Source organism: Sorex fumeus, unplaced genomic scaffold (assembly GCF_029834395.1).
Source record: "Sorex fumeus unplaced genomic scaffold, SorFum_2.1 ptg000024l, whole genome shotgun sequence".
NCBI classification, from domain to species: Eukaryota; Metazoa; Chordata; class Mammalia; order Eulipotyphla; family Soricidae; genus Sorex; species Sorex fumeus.
This window is the reverse complement of record NW_026606081.1, coordinates 17,363,027-17,378,456: the sequence shown is the minus strand read 5'-3', so window position 1 is coordinate 17,378,456 and position 15,430 is coordinate 17,363,027. Positions and strand designations below refer to the sequence as shown.

Genomic DNA, 15,430 nt, shown 5'->3' with positions numbered 1-15,430 from the left:
TGTAGGTAACGCCAGAAGCACCCAGGGGAGCACGCACGCAGTCGGGGCTGGAACAGACACTGCAAAAGCTCAGGGACAGCAGGCAGGGCTGTCCTGCCGAGCGGACTGACCCCCGGCACCCCGCATGGTCCCCGAGCCATTGAGTCCAACCAATGCAGTTGGTCTCTCCCACCCCGAGACCACACGTTTTCCGGAGAAAAGGCGCACAGACCAGTGGGTGACAGTAAGTGTCCCCGCAGCAGGTGCTGTTCCAAGCAGACTGCTCCCTGTCCCTGGGACTGACATTTATTCTCTAGGTAAACACTGTGCCGCTGAGTTGGGCAAAATGAGTGCCTCTTCTCTCAGAGACTGTTCTCCCCCTGCCCCCCCACCCATGGCTTGGGATTTCATGCAAAATATTATGAGATAAAAACACAAATATGCCGAGAAATGGCTCTGGTGGTGGTGCTGCGCCAGCCCGGGGCAGCGCTTTGGGGCTTGCGGTGACTCCCAGGGGTGCTCAGGAAGCTGTAGAGAGAGGTGAGTCCCAGAGAGACACCTCCGTGAGCATCGAGGCGACACTCTCTGTCCCAAAGCCAGGCCGCGCCAGCCAACCAGGAAGGAGGAAGCAGAAGAAGGGAAAGGGGGACGGAAGCAAGCAGACACCACGTGCCCAGCTGGGATGGAGATGTGGCCTGAGTCGGGCCCCTGCCTGGTCCCCCGCCACCCACTTCCCGCCAGGGCTTGGCCGCCCTGAGGACCCGAATTTCTCTTCAGTGATCACTGATGAATTTCTAACCTGTCACCTGCATTCTTCAATTGACACTGGACTGAATATACATATAACGTATATTCAGTATAATGTCTAATGTATTCAGTAGCACTGTAGCACTGTCCTCCCACTGTTCGTTGATTTGCTCGAGCGAACCCAGTAACATCTCCATTGTGAGACTTGTTGTTACTGTTTTTGGCATATATCGAATACATCACAGGTAGCTTGCCCTATGGGCAAGATACTCTTGGTAGCTTGCCGGGATCTCCCTGAGAGGGGCGGAGGAATCGAACCTGGGCCGACTGGGTCGGCTGCATGCAAGGCAAATGCCTTACCCGCTGTGCTATTGCTCCAGCTCCAATTCAGTATATTGTATAATTATATGAATTCAGTGTAATGTATAATTATAATATATAATTTAATACATATAATGCTTTTCTATAAAATATAAATTCAGTATAATTTATAATTACAATGTATAATTTAATATGTGTAATGTTTTCTGCCATGACAAACTTCTAGAAGAGGAAAACAGCTCTGAACTCATGTTGGGGAATAATAAAGACCCTAACTTGCTGCACGATCAGCTCTGGAAGAACTTCCTACTGAACGGCGTCACGTGCTTCAGTCAGGATCTGTAAAATTCACACTCTCGGGTGGGAATCTCTCTATGCCTGCCAAGCTCAGAGCAAAGGCTGAGAGTGAAGCAGATAAAGCATTTCTCACTGACCCTTAATAGCCGAGCCCGAGGCAAAAAAATAAATATTCAAAATGCCAAATGAGAGCGTTCCATATGCCAAAGTCTAGGGCCTTGGGCACAGATGTATATGTGGTCTGAAAAAATTTATGGATATGATAAAACTGTACATTAAAAAATTTCAAATTCCCCAAGCTGACATGCCCTCAGAACCAATTTCAATTCAAGCAGCTCACAGGATTTACAAGGCAATATGCTCGGAAGACAGTTTCCCCAGCGTCTCACACACACACACCTGTGGGAGGGCCCCGTAGTTCCAGATGTAGCCCTTGTGGGGGAAGACATTGGCCACGAAGCGCAGCCGCCCGCGCTTCACGTCCTGCTTGATGGGGTTCAGAGGCTCCTTCGTGGCGATCTACACGGTCGCGGGAGGAAGGGGAAGAGCCGTTAGTCCTGTGTTCAGACTGGACTTTAAAACTGCTCTTCTCGGACCAAATATTCAAACCCGACTCCCCAACAGAGGCTCCTTAAATGTAGTTTTGTGTTTATTTTTATTACCGTAGCACTGTCGTCCCATTGTTCACTGATTTGTTCGAACGGGCACCAGTAACGTCTCCATTGTGAGACTTGTTGTTACTGTTTTTGGCATATAGAATACGCCACGGGGAGCTTGCCAGGCTCTGCTGTGCAGGTGGGATACTCTCGGTAGCTTGCCGGGCTCTCCGAGAAGGGTGGAGGATTCGAACCCGGGTCGGCTACGTGCAAGGCAAATGCCCTACCCGCTGTACTATCGCTCCAGCCCCCTCTATTATATTTTTATATTTTTATTACTAATTTACAAAATCATGCAAGGAGCATTTTGGAAAGGCCCCCCAGAGGGCCAGGTTATCAGCCTGGGACCCACTGCATCTGACGCAATAACAAAACCATCCAAATAGCAGAGGATAAAGAGAAATCAACTTGTTTTTTTGGTTACTAATTCTGGGCATTTTACCATCGACCTATACGTCAATACAATTAACAAGGATTTTCACCAAGATACCTCATTTCAAAGTTGCCTTTCCACTGACCATGTGTACACTGTCATGCAAAAGGAAAAAAAAAGATGCCTTCCCAGAGTGGGTGAAAGCGACACCCGCGAGGGACAGGAGCGCAGCACAGCGGGCAGGCCACTTACCATGCGTGGCGCCGCCAATCCAGATGTGACCCCTGGTACCCCACAGGGTCCCCCAACCTGCCAGGAGTCACCCCTGAGCACAGGGTCAGGAGCAAGTCCTGAGCGCCACCAGGTGTGGCCTCAACCAAAACAAACAAATGAATAAAAAAACACCCAAAAAACAACAACAAAACGCCAGAGCAGCTCAAATCAGGCAGAATCTTTGCCCATCCCTGAGGGGGGGAGGGCTAAATGAGATGCGAGAGAAGCAGCACCCAGCACCGCACTCTCCCACTGAAACCTGATGGCACGCTGGCCCTCAGAAGCCCCCGCTGCTCAGACACCAGGCAGTGCGCAGAGCCCAGCACCTGAACCAGGCATCGCCCCACACCCCAGACGGCAGGGAGAGTGCCAGGAGCTACACAGGGGCCACAGACCAAACCCGAGTCGAGGCTGTAACTGCCTTACGGTCGCCAAAAGTGGATCCATATAAACATGTGGTGGCGGAGATGGGCGGGTGGGGGCCTGCGGGCCACTCTCAGCAGTGCTCAAGAGTCACTCCTGACGGTGCTTGGGGGTGTTGGGGATCGAACCCTGGTTGGCTGCGTGCCAGGCAAAGGCCCTCCCTGCTGTACTATCTCTCCTGCCCCAAATTCTGAAAGGCAACAGGGGAGCTCTTGCCGGGTCCATGTCCACATGCCCGCCTGGCCTGGCCCAGGCCCTGAGCTCCTCCCAGTCCCCAGCCCCACGCGGTATCATCCCCTGTCCCCCTTAAAGCTCCCCCCCACGCCCACCCCGCACCACCAGGCGTGGCCTCCAAGCCATAGGAAAAACTATACCTTGGAGTCTATTTTGGCAATATTCCCAATAAACGCCACTCCCAAGGGGCATTTACATACATATGAATGATAAACTAGACAGCGAAAAGTAGAGAACTTTTTCTGGCTTAATACTCAGGGCTGGTGTGCTAGTATGGCTTTGCCTGCAGGTTCAATCCTGGCACTCCGGGAGCGACCCCCGAGGACAGAGCAAAGGGGAGGCCCCGAGCACTGCCAATGTGGCCCCAGAACTGAGAAAAAAAAGTGTCATATTCAGCACTAATATTTTGCTTTAGTGAGTGTCAAATGAAATTCCCAAGAATATTTTCATTACATAAAAGTTTTCCAGTCACTCCAAACTGCACACCCTGTGGGGGGAACAGGAGACAGAGACTTTGATGGGGCCTCCCCCCGCTGACCCCGACAGGAGCAGGGCAGAGCCATACCTCCATCTTAGCGTTGGTCCACCGAGGCACTTCTACAATCATATGGAACAAATTCTGCAGGAGGGAGGGAAGGAAGGAGGGAGGGAGGGAGGGAGGGAAGGAGGGGGGGAGGGGGGGAGAGGGAGAGAGAGAGAGAGAGAGAGACAGAGACAGAGAGACAGAGAGACAGAGGTTAAACCTTTGAACCTATCCCCAGTATTTATCATCCCTCTTCTAAGGAACTGCCTTAGTTTTTTTCCCGTCTCCCTGGCACATGTGCCAATGCCCGGGGTTCCTCCAGACGTGACCACGGAGGTCGTCTGCCATGCAGTCCAGCCAGCCCATTTCCCGAAGGCTTCACTGCAGTGACCAGCAACAGGGAGTCAGGAAGCGAGTTCCAACCCTTGTTTCCAGGTGAGACTGAGGTGGGACCCGGCTCTGACTCCTGTGGTCTGGACGGCGGGAGCCTCTCGGGCCCATGACCCACCCGCCGAGACTGTCACCAAGATCAGGTGCGTAACTCAGTGAGAACACACAGGCAGTTGTCCAGTGAAATATCTTCCCAACCTTTTTTTTTTTCTTTCCCTTTTTGGGTCACATCTGGCGATGCACAGAGGTTACTCCTGGCTCTGCGCTCAGGAATTACTCCTGGTGGTTCTCCAGGGACCATATGGGATGCCGGGGATCGAACCCAGGCCAGCCGCGTGCAAGGCAAACACCCTGCCCGCTGTGCTCTTGCTCCAGCCCCTTCCTGATCATTTTTAATACTTATATTTTGTATTAATAATACAGAATATTTTTCATACATTTAGTACTTAAGTCCAGCTTATCACAAACAGAACGTTGATAAAAGGCTATTGGTACAGGGTGTGGGCTGCCCACAGGCTCGGGCCGAGGGAGGCTCCACCACGCCATGAGCTACGGCTGCCAGGGAGCCGCCGAGTGACCTCCTGGCTTTTGGAGAGGGTCATGCTCTGAAGGACAGTCGCCAGCCCATGACAGATGCTGGTCCTTGCAGTATCCACGGTGAGGAGAGAGGCCCAGGGAGGGGCGTGTCCCCCACTCACTCTGCCTGGACATGGGCCACTCACAGTGGAGGCTGGTCAGAGAAGGGTACGCGGGGCCAGGCTCCACTCTGGTGCCACGGAGACCCCCCAGGGGCCAGGCTCTCTCCTGGGGCCGAGGCATCCCCGAACCAGAGCCTGGCGGCACACGGCCACAGGGCCCAGAGCACTGGGAGCTGTGACGGGCTGGGGCGTCTTGTTTCTCCCAAAGGTCCCGGGGCGGCAGCTAAGGGGATGATGGAGGCAGACATATGACAACCCAAGGGAGGCCCCGGCCAGGCCATCCCCACTCCCCCGGGCAGGGGTCTCCCCACACACATGAGCCTGGGGCTCGGCCAGGAGGCCAGCGGGCTGCAGAGCATCAGGGCTGGGGGCACGGCCAGTGGACAAGACAAGGCCATGACCCAGGGGTTGGCAGGTGGGGGGGGGGGCGCAATCTGGGTCAGGCCCGAGGGTATCCACAGGATCCAAGCAGAAGGGAGGGAGAGGCTGGCAGCAGGAGGGGACCGGACAATCCAGGGGGCGAGTCCCAGCCAGGCAGACCTCACTTGCTGGGGACATCCAGCATTTCCCTGCTGTCCTTCACCACTGGCTGCTGATCAAGGTCACACCCACCTCTCGGCCCCTGACCTGCTCTGTAAACAGCAGCTGTTGCCCACTAGTGAGGACTAAAACCCAACAATATGTCAAAATGTACCGAAATGTATCAGGGATAAAGACCCCACAGTTAAAAGGAACAGAAATCCAATCTCACTTAGAGATGCCAGGGCACTGGTAACCCTCAGTTCTCTCCTTTCTTCTCCTCCTTCTCTTCGGGTTTTTATTCAAGAAATCAAAAGGAAAATCTAGGAAGCGAAGAGAAAGCAGCCGGTATGCCTGACGCTGGGGGGGGGGGGGGGGGGGGGCGGAAGGAATCAGACCCACAGAACCCATCCTTGCGTCCTGCCAGCTTCTAAGGCACCGAGCAGGCAGGTGGGACACAGCAAACCCAGCAGCCCGGCCGTGGACGCGGTCAGCAGTGGGCAGGGGATGCCGGCGAGTCGGGGCCTGTGAGGAGCCCTAAGGAGTTCAGGTGACACGGGGCGGTGGGACGGGAGCTGAGAAGCGTGAGGACCACCATAAACAGTTTTCCGAGAAAATGCCCAGAAGGCCGGGGTGCAGGAGCCTGGGATATGCCGCGGCCACCACCACGCCCAGTGCAGGCTGCTTGCCCACGCCTCGCTCTGGCCCTCCTGCCGGACACGGTGCCAGGCGTCCACGTGCCCGGCTCATGGCAGCTGATGCAGTTCTAATTAGAAATGAATTTCAATTAATCTGTCCTTACAAAAAACAGCTTCTGTTTTCATGCGAGATCGCACTCTGGCTTACAGAGGCCTGGACACAGGCCAAGTGCTGGCCAGCACATGCCTGGACGCCGAGGGCAGCACGTGCCTCTGACCCAGGGCTCTTGTCCCCAGCGGCTTCTGACAGCCCAAGGACCCGTGACATGTGCGCAGGACAGGCAAACATTGGGCAGGAGGCTGGCGACTGGTGTGGCCCCTGAGGGAAAGGGGGAGAATCATTTCTAACACGAGCTCTTCTCTGTGCCTGAGGAGCAGGCTGGGTCGGGGGACACTGGGGCTGTGGGGCAAGGACGGTCACACTGGGGCAGCCAGAACGCTGAGTGCTCCAGACAATTGCAGTGTGCACGAGCATCTGAAATAAAAACTAATTAAAAGAAAAATCTGTTCCTGAGGCCGGAGAGAGAGAGCACTGCAGGGAAGGCACCGGCCATGCACACAGCCGAGCTGAGTCCAACCCCAGCATTCCGGCTGGTCCCACGAGCCCAGCAGGAGTGAGTCCAAGATTACAGCAGGAGTGAGCCCCAAACTCACAGTAGGAGTGAACCCCAGGCTTACAGCAGAAGCGAACCCCAGGCTTACAGCAGGAGTGACCCCGAGCTTACAGCAGGAGTTAGCCCCATGCTTATAGCCAGGAGTGAACCCCAAGCTTACAGCAGGAGTGAACCCCAAGCTTACAGCCAGAAGTGAACCCCAAGCTTATAGCAGGAGTGAACCCCAAACTTACAGCAGGAGTGAGCCCCGAGCTTACAGCAAGGAGTGAGCCCGAACTAAGAGCCAGGAGTGAACCCCAAGATGACAGCAGGAATGAACCCCAAGCTTATAGCCAGTAGTGAGCCCGCGCTTACAACAGGAATGAACCCTAAGCTTATAGCAGGAGTGAACCCCAAGCTTACAGCAGGAGTGAATCCGAACTTACAGCAGGAGGGAGCTCGAGTTTGCTGCCAGGAGGGAGCCCGAGCTTACAGCAGGAATGACCTTGAGCTTATAGCAGGAGTGAGCTCGGGCTTACAGCCAGGAGTGACCCCCAAACAAACAAGTCTCTTCCAGGGCGGGGTAGGGCGATGGTATGTACAGAGCCAAGTGTGTGCTGCCCCACTGAGCACTGCAGGGTCAGCCCAGAGTCGTCCAGGAGCCCGACCACCACTGGGTCTGAGGGCTCTGAATCCTCGGGTTCTCATGCAGAGCCACTGCTCCGGGCCACCGGACATCCCCAGGAATCCCCCAAAGAGGCACCGTGGACCAGGCACCTTCCACGATCCACTGGCTGGATGGACTCAGATTTCTAGATTTCTCCCTGGGGACGGTTCCCACGGCCCCAAGGCCAATTCACAGTGCCTGAGGCACATGCCCCCAACTGCCTGGTGCCCGGGGCACAGTGGCAGAGCCCAGCAGGCTGCCCTGGGCAGTCCCGACAGGGGCAGGTCAGGGCCACTGGCCACCCAGCTGAGGAAGATGAGAGGTGGCCGCACGCAGGCCGCAGGAAGGAAGTGGCACCCCCTATTCGGAAGCCGAGATCACAAGCCCTAATACTCGATGGGAGTCGGGGGCAGGGAAATGGGGGGAGCGGGACAGAGCTGGGGGGAGCTGTCAGCATGCGGGGCGAACATGGGCCCCGCCCTGACTCGTGGTGGGCTCCAAACATGTCCATGTGGTTCTGGCCCTAGTGGGGCACCTCGTGGCCCCCGCAGGCCCCAGAGAACAGAGCCTGCGCCCGCCTCCCCGCCTCTCTGAACCTTTCCGGCCACAGACAAGCCGACTCAGCAGTCCTTTCACTTCTCTACCAGGAACAACTCGCTACAGAAACATTCAATTTAGGGGCTGGAGCGACAGCATAGCGGGGAGGGCTTTTGCCTTGCACACGGCCGACCTGGGTTCGATCCCCAGCATCCCATATGGTCCCCTGAGCACTGCCAGGAGTGATTCCTGAGTGCAGAGCCAGGAGGAACCCCTGAGCATTGCCGGATGTGACTCCCCCGCCCCCCCCCCAAAAATGAATCCAAGTCTATTTCCTGCCTCTGGTTCTCCATGTACAACAGGAGGTGGTAAGGAGTCAGCTCCACACCAGAGAGAACAGCAGAGGCTAGCAGATGCGGAGGGAGGGCGGGGACATGGGAAGGCAGACACAGGCCATGCGTGTTCACTGCAGGAAGCACAGCAGGAGCTGAAGAGAAGCCGGGATGCAGCTGCCAGAATGCACAGAAAGACTCTGCACGAGGGAAAAGCTGAGAAGCAGTTCGCACCGTGCAAGGACTGTCTCACAGACATTAGCTGTGTGGGGCCACGGGGCTGTGGGTACCTCATGGGCATCGCTCCGGGCTCTCTTGGCGGGAAGGCCGTTCCCCTGGAACAGAGAGAGGGTGTTCACGGACGGGCTCTGACATGGGTGAAAGCAGGGAAAGGCACCCGCTCTGGGCCCTCTCCCAGCTCCCAGCTTTGGCCAGCGACCCCGCTGCCTGACTGGCAGGCGGGGAAGCCCAGCCCGGTCCTCTCCATACTGAGACAAGGCTTGGGAACACAACCACAGGCCCCAGGGCTCGGCCACCTCGTCTGCGAGCCCAGGTTCACTGGGGTGCAGTGACTGCGTCTCCTTTGGACACACGACACAGGGGGCCGGGAGAGGGGTGTGGCCCCGCAAGGGCCCAGGGTCAGTAGGAAGGGGACGCCCGCCTGGACGCCAGCACTGCAGACCCCTCCCAGCACAGTGAGACCTGCCCACGGCTCTGCTTGATGCCCAGGCTCACAGGCCCACCCTTGGGGAAGGGGCCCAGAATGTTCTCCCACAACACGATTCTCTTGTCGCTGTGTTTGGGCCACACCGGTGGTGCTCGGGGCTCACTCCTGGCTCTGTGGCCAGGGCTCCCCTGAGAGGGGGCTGGGGACTGAACCCCGCCGGGCTTCTGGACACAAACCAGCCCCAGCCAGGGCCTGGTCTGCCACGCATGCCCACTGCTCTCATGGCTCAATGATGAGCCGCATGGGATACCTTAGCACACAGAGGTGTGCGGCGCCCCCACCGTCAGCACCCCCAGACTCCCCTGCTCTTCTGCCCTGCTGGTCCGAGTTTCCACACAGAACATGACCAGACTGCTGTGTGCCGATCACCAGCCTCCACCAACCATCGCCCCGACTCGCCACTGTCCCCTCGGCCCCAAACCGGTACGTGACGATGATCCAAGAACACACGAGCGCACACACCTCTGGGAGATGGAGGCGTGACCCATCACGGGAGCACAACACACACACAAAGACGAACACACACATATACATACAAGCACGCACATAGACAAACACACACATGTACACATGCACACACACACACATACACATGCACACGTGCACGCACACACATACACATGCACACACAAATGCATACACACATGCATGCACACGTGTACACACACAAGCGCACATACATGAACACATGTGCACATACACAGACATGAACACACATGTGCACACGTACAGACTGCGTGCACATAGCCTCTCTGCCTCTCTGAGACTCACAGTAGGGACGAACCCACGGCTGGGCACTCAGGCAGGAAAGCCCAGGCCGGCCACAGACGACCCAGCATGTGAAGGGCAGCGGGCTCAAGGCTCAGCAGGTCCTGGGGGCTGGGAGCCCGATGTGCCCACCAAGAACAAGTCCTTCAAGGGACGTGACTCCAGGACAAGTGTGCTGGCACCGGAAGAGCAGGTCCTGGGGGCTGGGAGCCCGACGTGCCCACCAAGAACAAGACCTTCAAGGGATGTGACTCCAGGACAAGTGTGCTGGCATCGGAAGCAGGAAGCAGGTCCTGCAAGCTCAGGGCCCCATGGTGCTAGAAAGCAGCTCCAGGGGCAGCCGGCCACTGACCCACCCTGTGTCCGTTCACGGGCAGGGTAGTGAGCCAGCGGCCTGCTCTGGGTCCCATGGAGGCTGGGCCGGGCCACCTGTTGCCACCCCAGAGTCCTGCTCACGTCGTGACCCCCTTCGCGCCCCCTGCGGTGGCAACTGCCTACCCGGGCCTGTGCCCGAGACCCCCCTTCCTGCCTCCTCCCCACGCCTGTCCGGGAGCTACTGATGGCCCTGAGCCCAGTGCCAGGTTCAGCCAAGAGGCGGTAAGACCCACGGCCTTCGAGGGTCCACTTGTGGCTCTGACCGGAGGACGGTCTCGGGCGGTGGGGCAGGGCACGTGTGACACTGTGGGTCCAGCCTCAGCACCACAGTATCAAGGACATCTGAGTCCCCCGGGCCCAGGCAGCCCCACGGGGGCCTAAGGTGAGTCCAGACTCGAGACTTTCCCACGAAGCTCATGCCACGTTCCCACAAGGCTGCCGGGCACCTGCACCCGTGTGCTGATTCCCAAGGAGACTTCAGCTCCTGCTCCAGCGACTGTGCTCCCTGCTCCCAGGCACTTCCGTGAGGAAGCTTTGAGAAGATTCCAGAAGCCATTTAACAGTGACCCAGGGCGTGACCTTTTTCTCCAGCCCCCCAACCAGCTGTCACATACCTCTGCAGAGTCACCCGCCTTCAGAGGAATGTCGTGGAAGGGGGAAATGTAGTGGCCGGAAGTGTTCTCTGCAGAAGGAAAAACAGAATTCAGGCCAGAGACTCCTGGGCTTGGGAGACCAACATGTCAGCTGGACACATTTATTCAAAAGCAGCTTTTTTAAAAAAGGTATTTATTTGTTTAGTCTTTTGGGGCCACGCCGGGTTATGCTCAGGGGTTACTCCTGGCTCTGCTCAGGAATCACTCCTGGCGGTGCTCAGGGGACCATACGGAATGCTGGGTATTGAACCCGGGTCGGCCACATGCAAGGCAAATGCCTTATCCACTGTGCTATCACTCCAGGCCCTCAAAAGCAACTAAAGCAACTAAAGCAACCCAAGTCAGCTTCATCTGATGATCCAAGACAAACATTCGCCAACCCCCGGAGGCGTAGCCGAGGCTGAGCAGAGAAAGTGCACACCACAACAGTATCCCCACCAGGAGTGCTGGCTGCTAGGGCGGGAAGCAGGAGCAGCCCGAAGGGGTCCAGAGCAGTACTGGACTGGACCAGAACCCAAAAGGCGACACTGAGACACACAAGCCTGAACTGAAGCACCCAGATGCCTGGATAAGTCCAGCTTCTTAAACTAGTGTGTGTGTGTGTGTGTGTGTGTGTGTGTGTGTGTGCGTGTTGGTGGGAGGCGGGGAGGAGGGTGTCACAAAAAAAGTTTTAAAAATTTGCTTTAAAACAAATTTATGCTTTCTTCTTAATAAGTTTGCAAGCCTCTCTCTCATATCTATAGAGCTGGGGTCATGCAAGAGTTTTCAGACAAAAAGGGGGTGTGAGTGGGAGGCTGGGAGCAGGTGGGGGGAAAGGCCAGTCACCCCCACCAAACCCCACCCAGGCCCAGAAGCCCCCATGGGGGAACTCAGGCACTGGGTCCAAGACGGCCCCTCCAGTGCCTGGCAGTCCAGAGCAGCGACTGGCAGGGGCAGTCCCTGAGACAGGACCCTCTGCCCTGTGGCCCTGTCCCCCCACCCCAGCCCCACTCTGCAGAGGCCCCCAGGGCCCCTGACTGGCGCCTGGAGGGGCCCACAGCCATGCCCCAAGGAACCGTGGTCCGTGGACAGCTGTCTCTTCCTCCGTCCACCCAGGGTCAGCCAGGGGTGAGCCCTGGTCACAGAGCCAAGAGTAGCCCCCGGTACTCCCAAGAGAAGAACACAGGAGTCCGTACTGCCCAGTGGGGATCTGGGCCACTCCTGGCCCTGCACTCAGGGGTTACTCCTGGTGGCACTTGGGGGTCACACCAGGCTGGCAAGCACCCGACCCACTGTGCCACCCTGACCCTCCGTGCCATCTGATGAGATCTGACCACCCAGCCCAGCCGCCAGGTGCACCTGCCTGGGACCCCTTCCTCAGGCTCCAGCCCAATACAGCCAGGAGCACCCGCCCAGGACCACTCCCTGGGCCTCTCCTCTGCCTGTTTCTGTCTCTGCCCTGCCCCTCCCCTGCCATTGCTCCGATAGTCTCTGCGACCTCAGGGCGCCCGTCCAGCTTTTCAGAATCTGGCTTCTCCAGACCAGCGGGAGAGCACGGGGGCCAGGGGGCTTGTCCGACCGTGGTTCAGTGCCCAGCACCCCGTGTGTTCCTCTAAGCACCCCCAGGAGAGACCCCCGAGCACAGACTCAGGAGTAAGTCCTGAGCAAGGCCACCAGGTGTGGCCTGGGGCTGGCCAGTACTTCTGTGTCCTGCCTCCTGCTCAGTACATCCGCCACGGCTCCCCGTAGCACTGTTTGTGCTCCCGGAACCCTTAGCCAGGGGCCGGGTCGGACCTGGGCTGGCCCCCACGAGCGTGTCTGGGGGAGCTGTAGGCAAGGGCTTCCTCAGCACCCCCAACAGGGATGCAGAGAAGGGGAGGGGGTGGTCTTAAAAAAAACATGTAAATTTGGTAAAACAACACACATATCAGAGAACAGTCGGCTGTAGGTGAGTGAGCTTTGCCCCTCAGCTGCCCCTCGGGATGTTCTCTGTCGAAGAGCCACAAGGCCTCTTCCCGGCCAGAGAAAAGCAGCAAGAATTACCTGTTCTTTCTACACAAGCCACAGGCCCACCTCATACCGACAAAACTCCCAAGGGTGCAAAGCAGTTTCTCCCCACTCCCTGCAGAAGTTAAAGTCTGCAATAGTGCATTTTCCAATCAGTGATGAAACAGAGGAGAGCTGTTTCATCTCTCTATCCCGGTGTCCTGCCAACAAGCCGAGGGAAACAGCCCCGAGGACACTGGCCTGGCACACAACTGAGCAGGTTCCACCCTGGACACCCAACCTGGTCCCCAGAGCCGGCAGGAGGGGCCTGTGAGTGCAGAGCCAGGAAGAAAGCAAGCGTGCAGAATCCGGCGAGAACTCAACGTAGTGATACCACGGTCCACTCTCCCACGGGCCTTGCTGGTGGTCTTAAATTGCTTTTTGGGGGGGCTACTATTTGGTGTTGGGAGTCATTCCCGGAAGAGCTCAGGGGCCACGCTGCCCTAGCGGCCAGGGTAGGGCCGGCCCTGCCCCATCATCTTGCCGCGGCCATGGACAGGACTGACCCTTCCCGGGCACTCCCAGGGAACCCCGAGCCCGAGATGACAGGGACTCCGGGCTTCTGACGTGGGCAGCCAGTGACCCTGGCCGTGACCCTCCACATGGGCTACGGAGCGGGTCGCTGACCCCGAGTTCCTACAAGCCTCACCTCCCGACCCTGTCCACGCTCTGAAGCAGGAGGGCCCAACCCAGGCTCTTCCTGAAGCTGCAGCATTGACGGGCTGGGGGTCCCCGGGCCGGCTCTGACTTGGGGGTGTGGACACGGGGCTGTCCTTACTAGCTACAGCGGCGACGCGGGTCCAGGCCCACTGGCTGCCCCCGTCTGGGCCCCGGGAAGCCCAGAACCCGGACCCCCATCTCCTGGCCAGAGGTCCCTGGTGGCCCTGGGGGAGGGGCTCTCGGCCCCCGCCGGGCCCAGCAGCGCAAGACGCGCCGGCTAAACTCGGACACGGGCCTGCGCGCCGCCCGCCGGCCCCGAGGGCCCTTCCGGTCAGAGCGTCCCCCGCTGACGCCTCCTCCGGGCAGGGCCGGGCGCGGAAACGCGCCGCTGGGTGGATGCCGCTGGACGCGCCGCTCCGCCCCCACGGGACCGACCCTCCCGGGACCCCGCAGCTCCGCCCCCGCGGGACCGACTCTCCCAGGGACCCCGCAGGCTCCGCCCGGGCAGGACCGACCCTCCCGGGGAACCCGCAGCTCCGCCCGTCCCCGCGGTCCCGACCCCACCGGGACCGACCCTCCCGGGACCCCGCAGGCTCCGCCCCCGCAGGACTAAACCTCCCCGGGACTCTCGCAGCTCCGCCCCGCGGGCCCGACCCTCCCCGGGACCCTGCATGCTCCGCCCGGCCCCGCGAGACCGACCTTCCCCGGGACCCCGCAGGCTCCGCCCCCGCGGGATCGACCCTCCCCGGCCGCCCGGACCCCGCAGGCTCCGCCCGCCCGGCGCGTCCGCGGCCCCGGTCACGGCCCGAGGGGCACCCGCCGCCCCCCGTTGCTGCGTGACGGCGCCCCCGAGGCGCAGGCCCGGGCAGGGGCGCGGGGCGGCGGGCACGGGCGGGCGGGCGCCCGGTACTCACTGAAGAAGAGGCGGAAGTCGGCCGAGCGCGCCGGGCCGCGCTGCTCCGTGCGGTACTGGGCCATGGCGCGGCGCGCGGGCCCGGCGCCCGCCCCCCGCCCCGCGCCGGGGACCCCCGAGCGCCAGCCCCGGGCCGCGCGCACCAGCGGCAGCAGCGGCAGCAGCGCGCGCATGGCAGCCCCGACTCGGCCCGCGCGCGCGCGCCCCCTGCCGACCAGACCCGGCCCCGCACCCCGGCCCGCGCGCGCGCCCCCTGCCGAGCAGACCCCGCCCCGCACCCGGTCCGCGCGCGCACCTCTTGCCGCCCGGCCCCGCACCCCGGGAGCTCGCGCGCGCTCGCGCCCCCTGCCGCCCGCTCTCGGCCCTGCACCCACGGAGTCCGCGCCCCCCCCTCCCCCGGCCCGCACGCGCGCACCCCCTGCAGCCCGCTCCCGGCCCTGCAACCTCAGCGCCCCCTGCCGCCCAGCCCCTGCCCCGCACCCCAGCCTGCACTCGGGTGTACCCCCTGCTAACCACACCTGGCCCTGTATCCTGGCCCGCGCGCGCGCACGCCGCCCCCACTGCCTGGCCTCGCACTCCAGCTCGCACGCCCGCGCACCCTGGTGTCCGCACCTGGCCCTGCATCCCCAGCGCCCCCTGCCGCTCGCCCCCGGTCCTGCACCCCCAACGCTCAGAGCTCGGGGACCCCCTGGGGTGTGGGGCTCGAACCCCGGTCGGCCACGTGCCAGTCTGGCGCCCCGCCCGCCCTCTGGGGCCCCTTTCATCCCGGCGGGCAGCGGGACGGGGTCACCCGCAGGCTGGACACCCGGTGCCGTGGGCTGGCCCCTGCACCCACCCCGGCTGTCTCTTGGCCTGCACAGACCTCTGCTCCAGGCCTGTACCACAGTGCTCCTTCCTTGGAGATGCCGCTGGGCACCCAGCTCTCTCCTTGGCAGGGAATTTTCCAGAAGCCCCTGGACACGTGCACTGGGCACACCCGGCCCTGTTCCTGCATCCAGAGGCACCCCTGGACAGGAGGGCAGGGGGCTTCTCCAGGGACAGAGTGGCCA

The 15,430-nt window shown here is 60.1% G+C and overlaps 1 protein-coding gene across 2 annotated transcripts in view; it reads right to left on the bottom strand.

The window, feature by feature from the left end:
* The window catches only part of PPA2 (inorganic pyrophosphatase 2), a 39,133-nt gene extending 24,575 nt beyond the window's left edge, over nt 1–14,558 (bottom strand). The window contains exons 1-5 of one of the 2 annotated variants that reach the window (XM_056114166.1): nt 14,383–14,558; nt 10,745–10,812; nt 8,551–8,595; nt 3,869–3,922; nt 1,744–1,863 (exon numbers count right to left, since the gene is read on the bottom strand). In XM_056114166.1, the coding sequence (XP_055970141.1) occupies nt 1,744–1,863; nt 3,869–3,922; nt 8,551–8,595; nt 10,745–10,812; nt 14,383–14,554 (459 nt within the window). In that variant the 5' untranslated portion in view covers nt 14,555–14,558. The remainder of the gene's footprint in view (nt 1–1,743; nt 1,864–3,868; nt 3,923–8,550; nt 8,596–10,744; nt 10,813–14,382) is intronic. The other variant, XM_056114167.1, reaches the window with a different exon arrangement.
* Between the last annotated feature and the right edge of the window lie 872 nt (nt 14,559–15,430).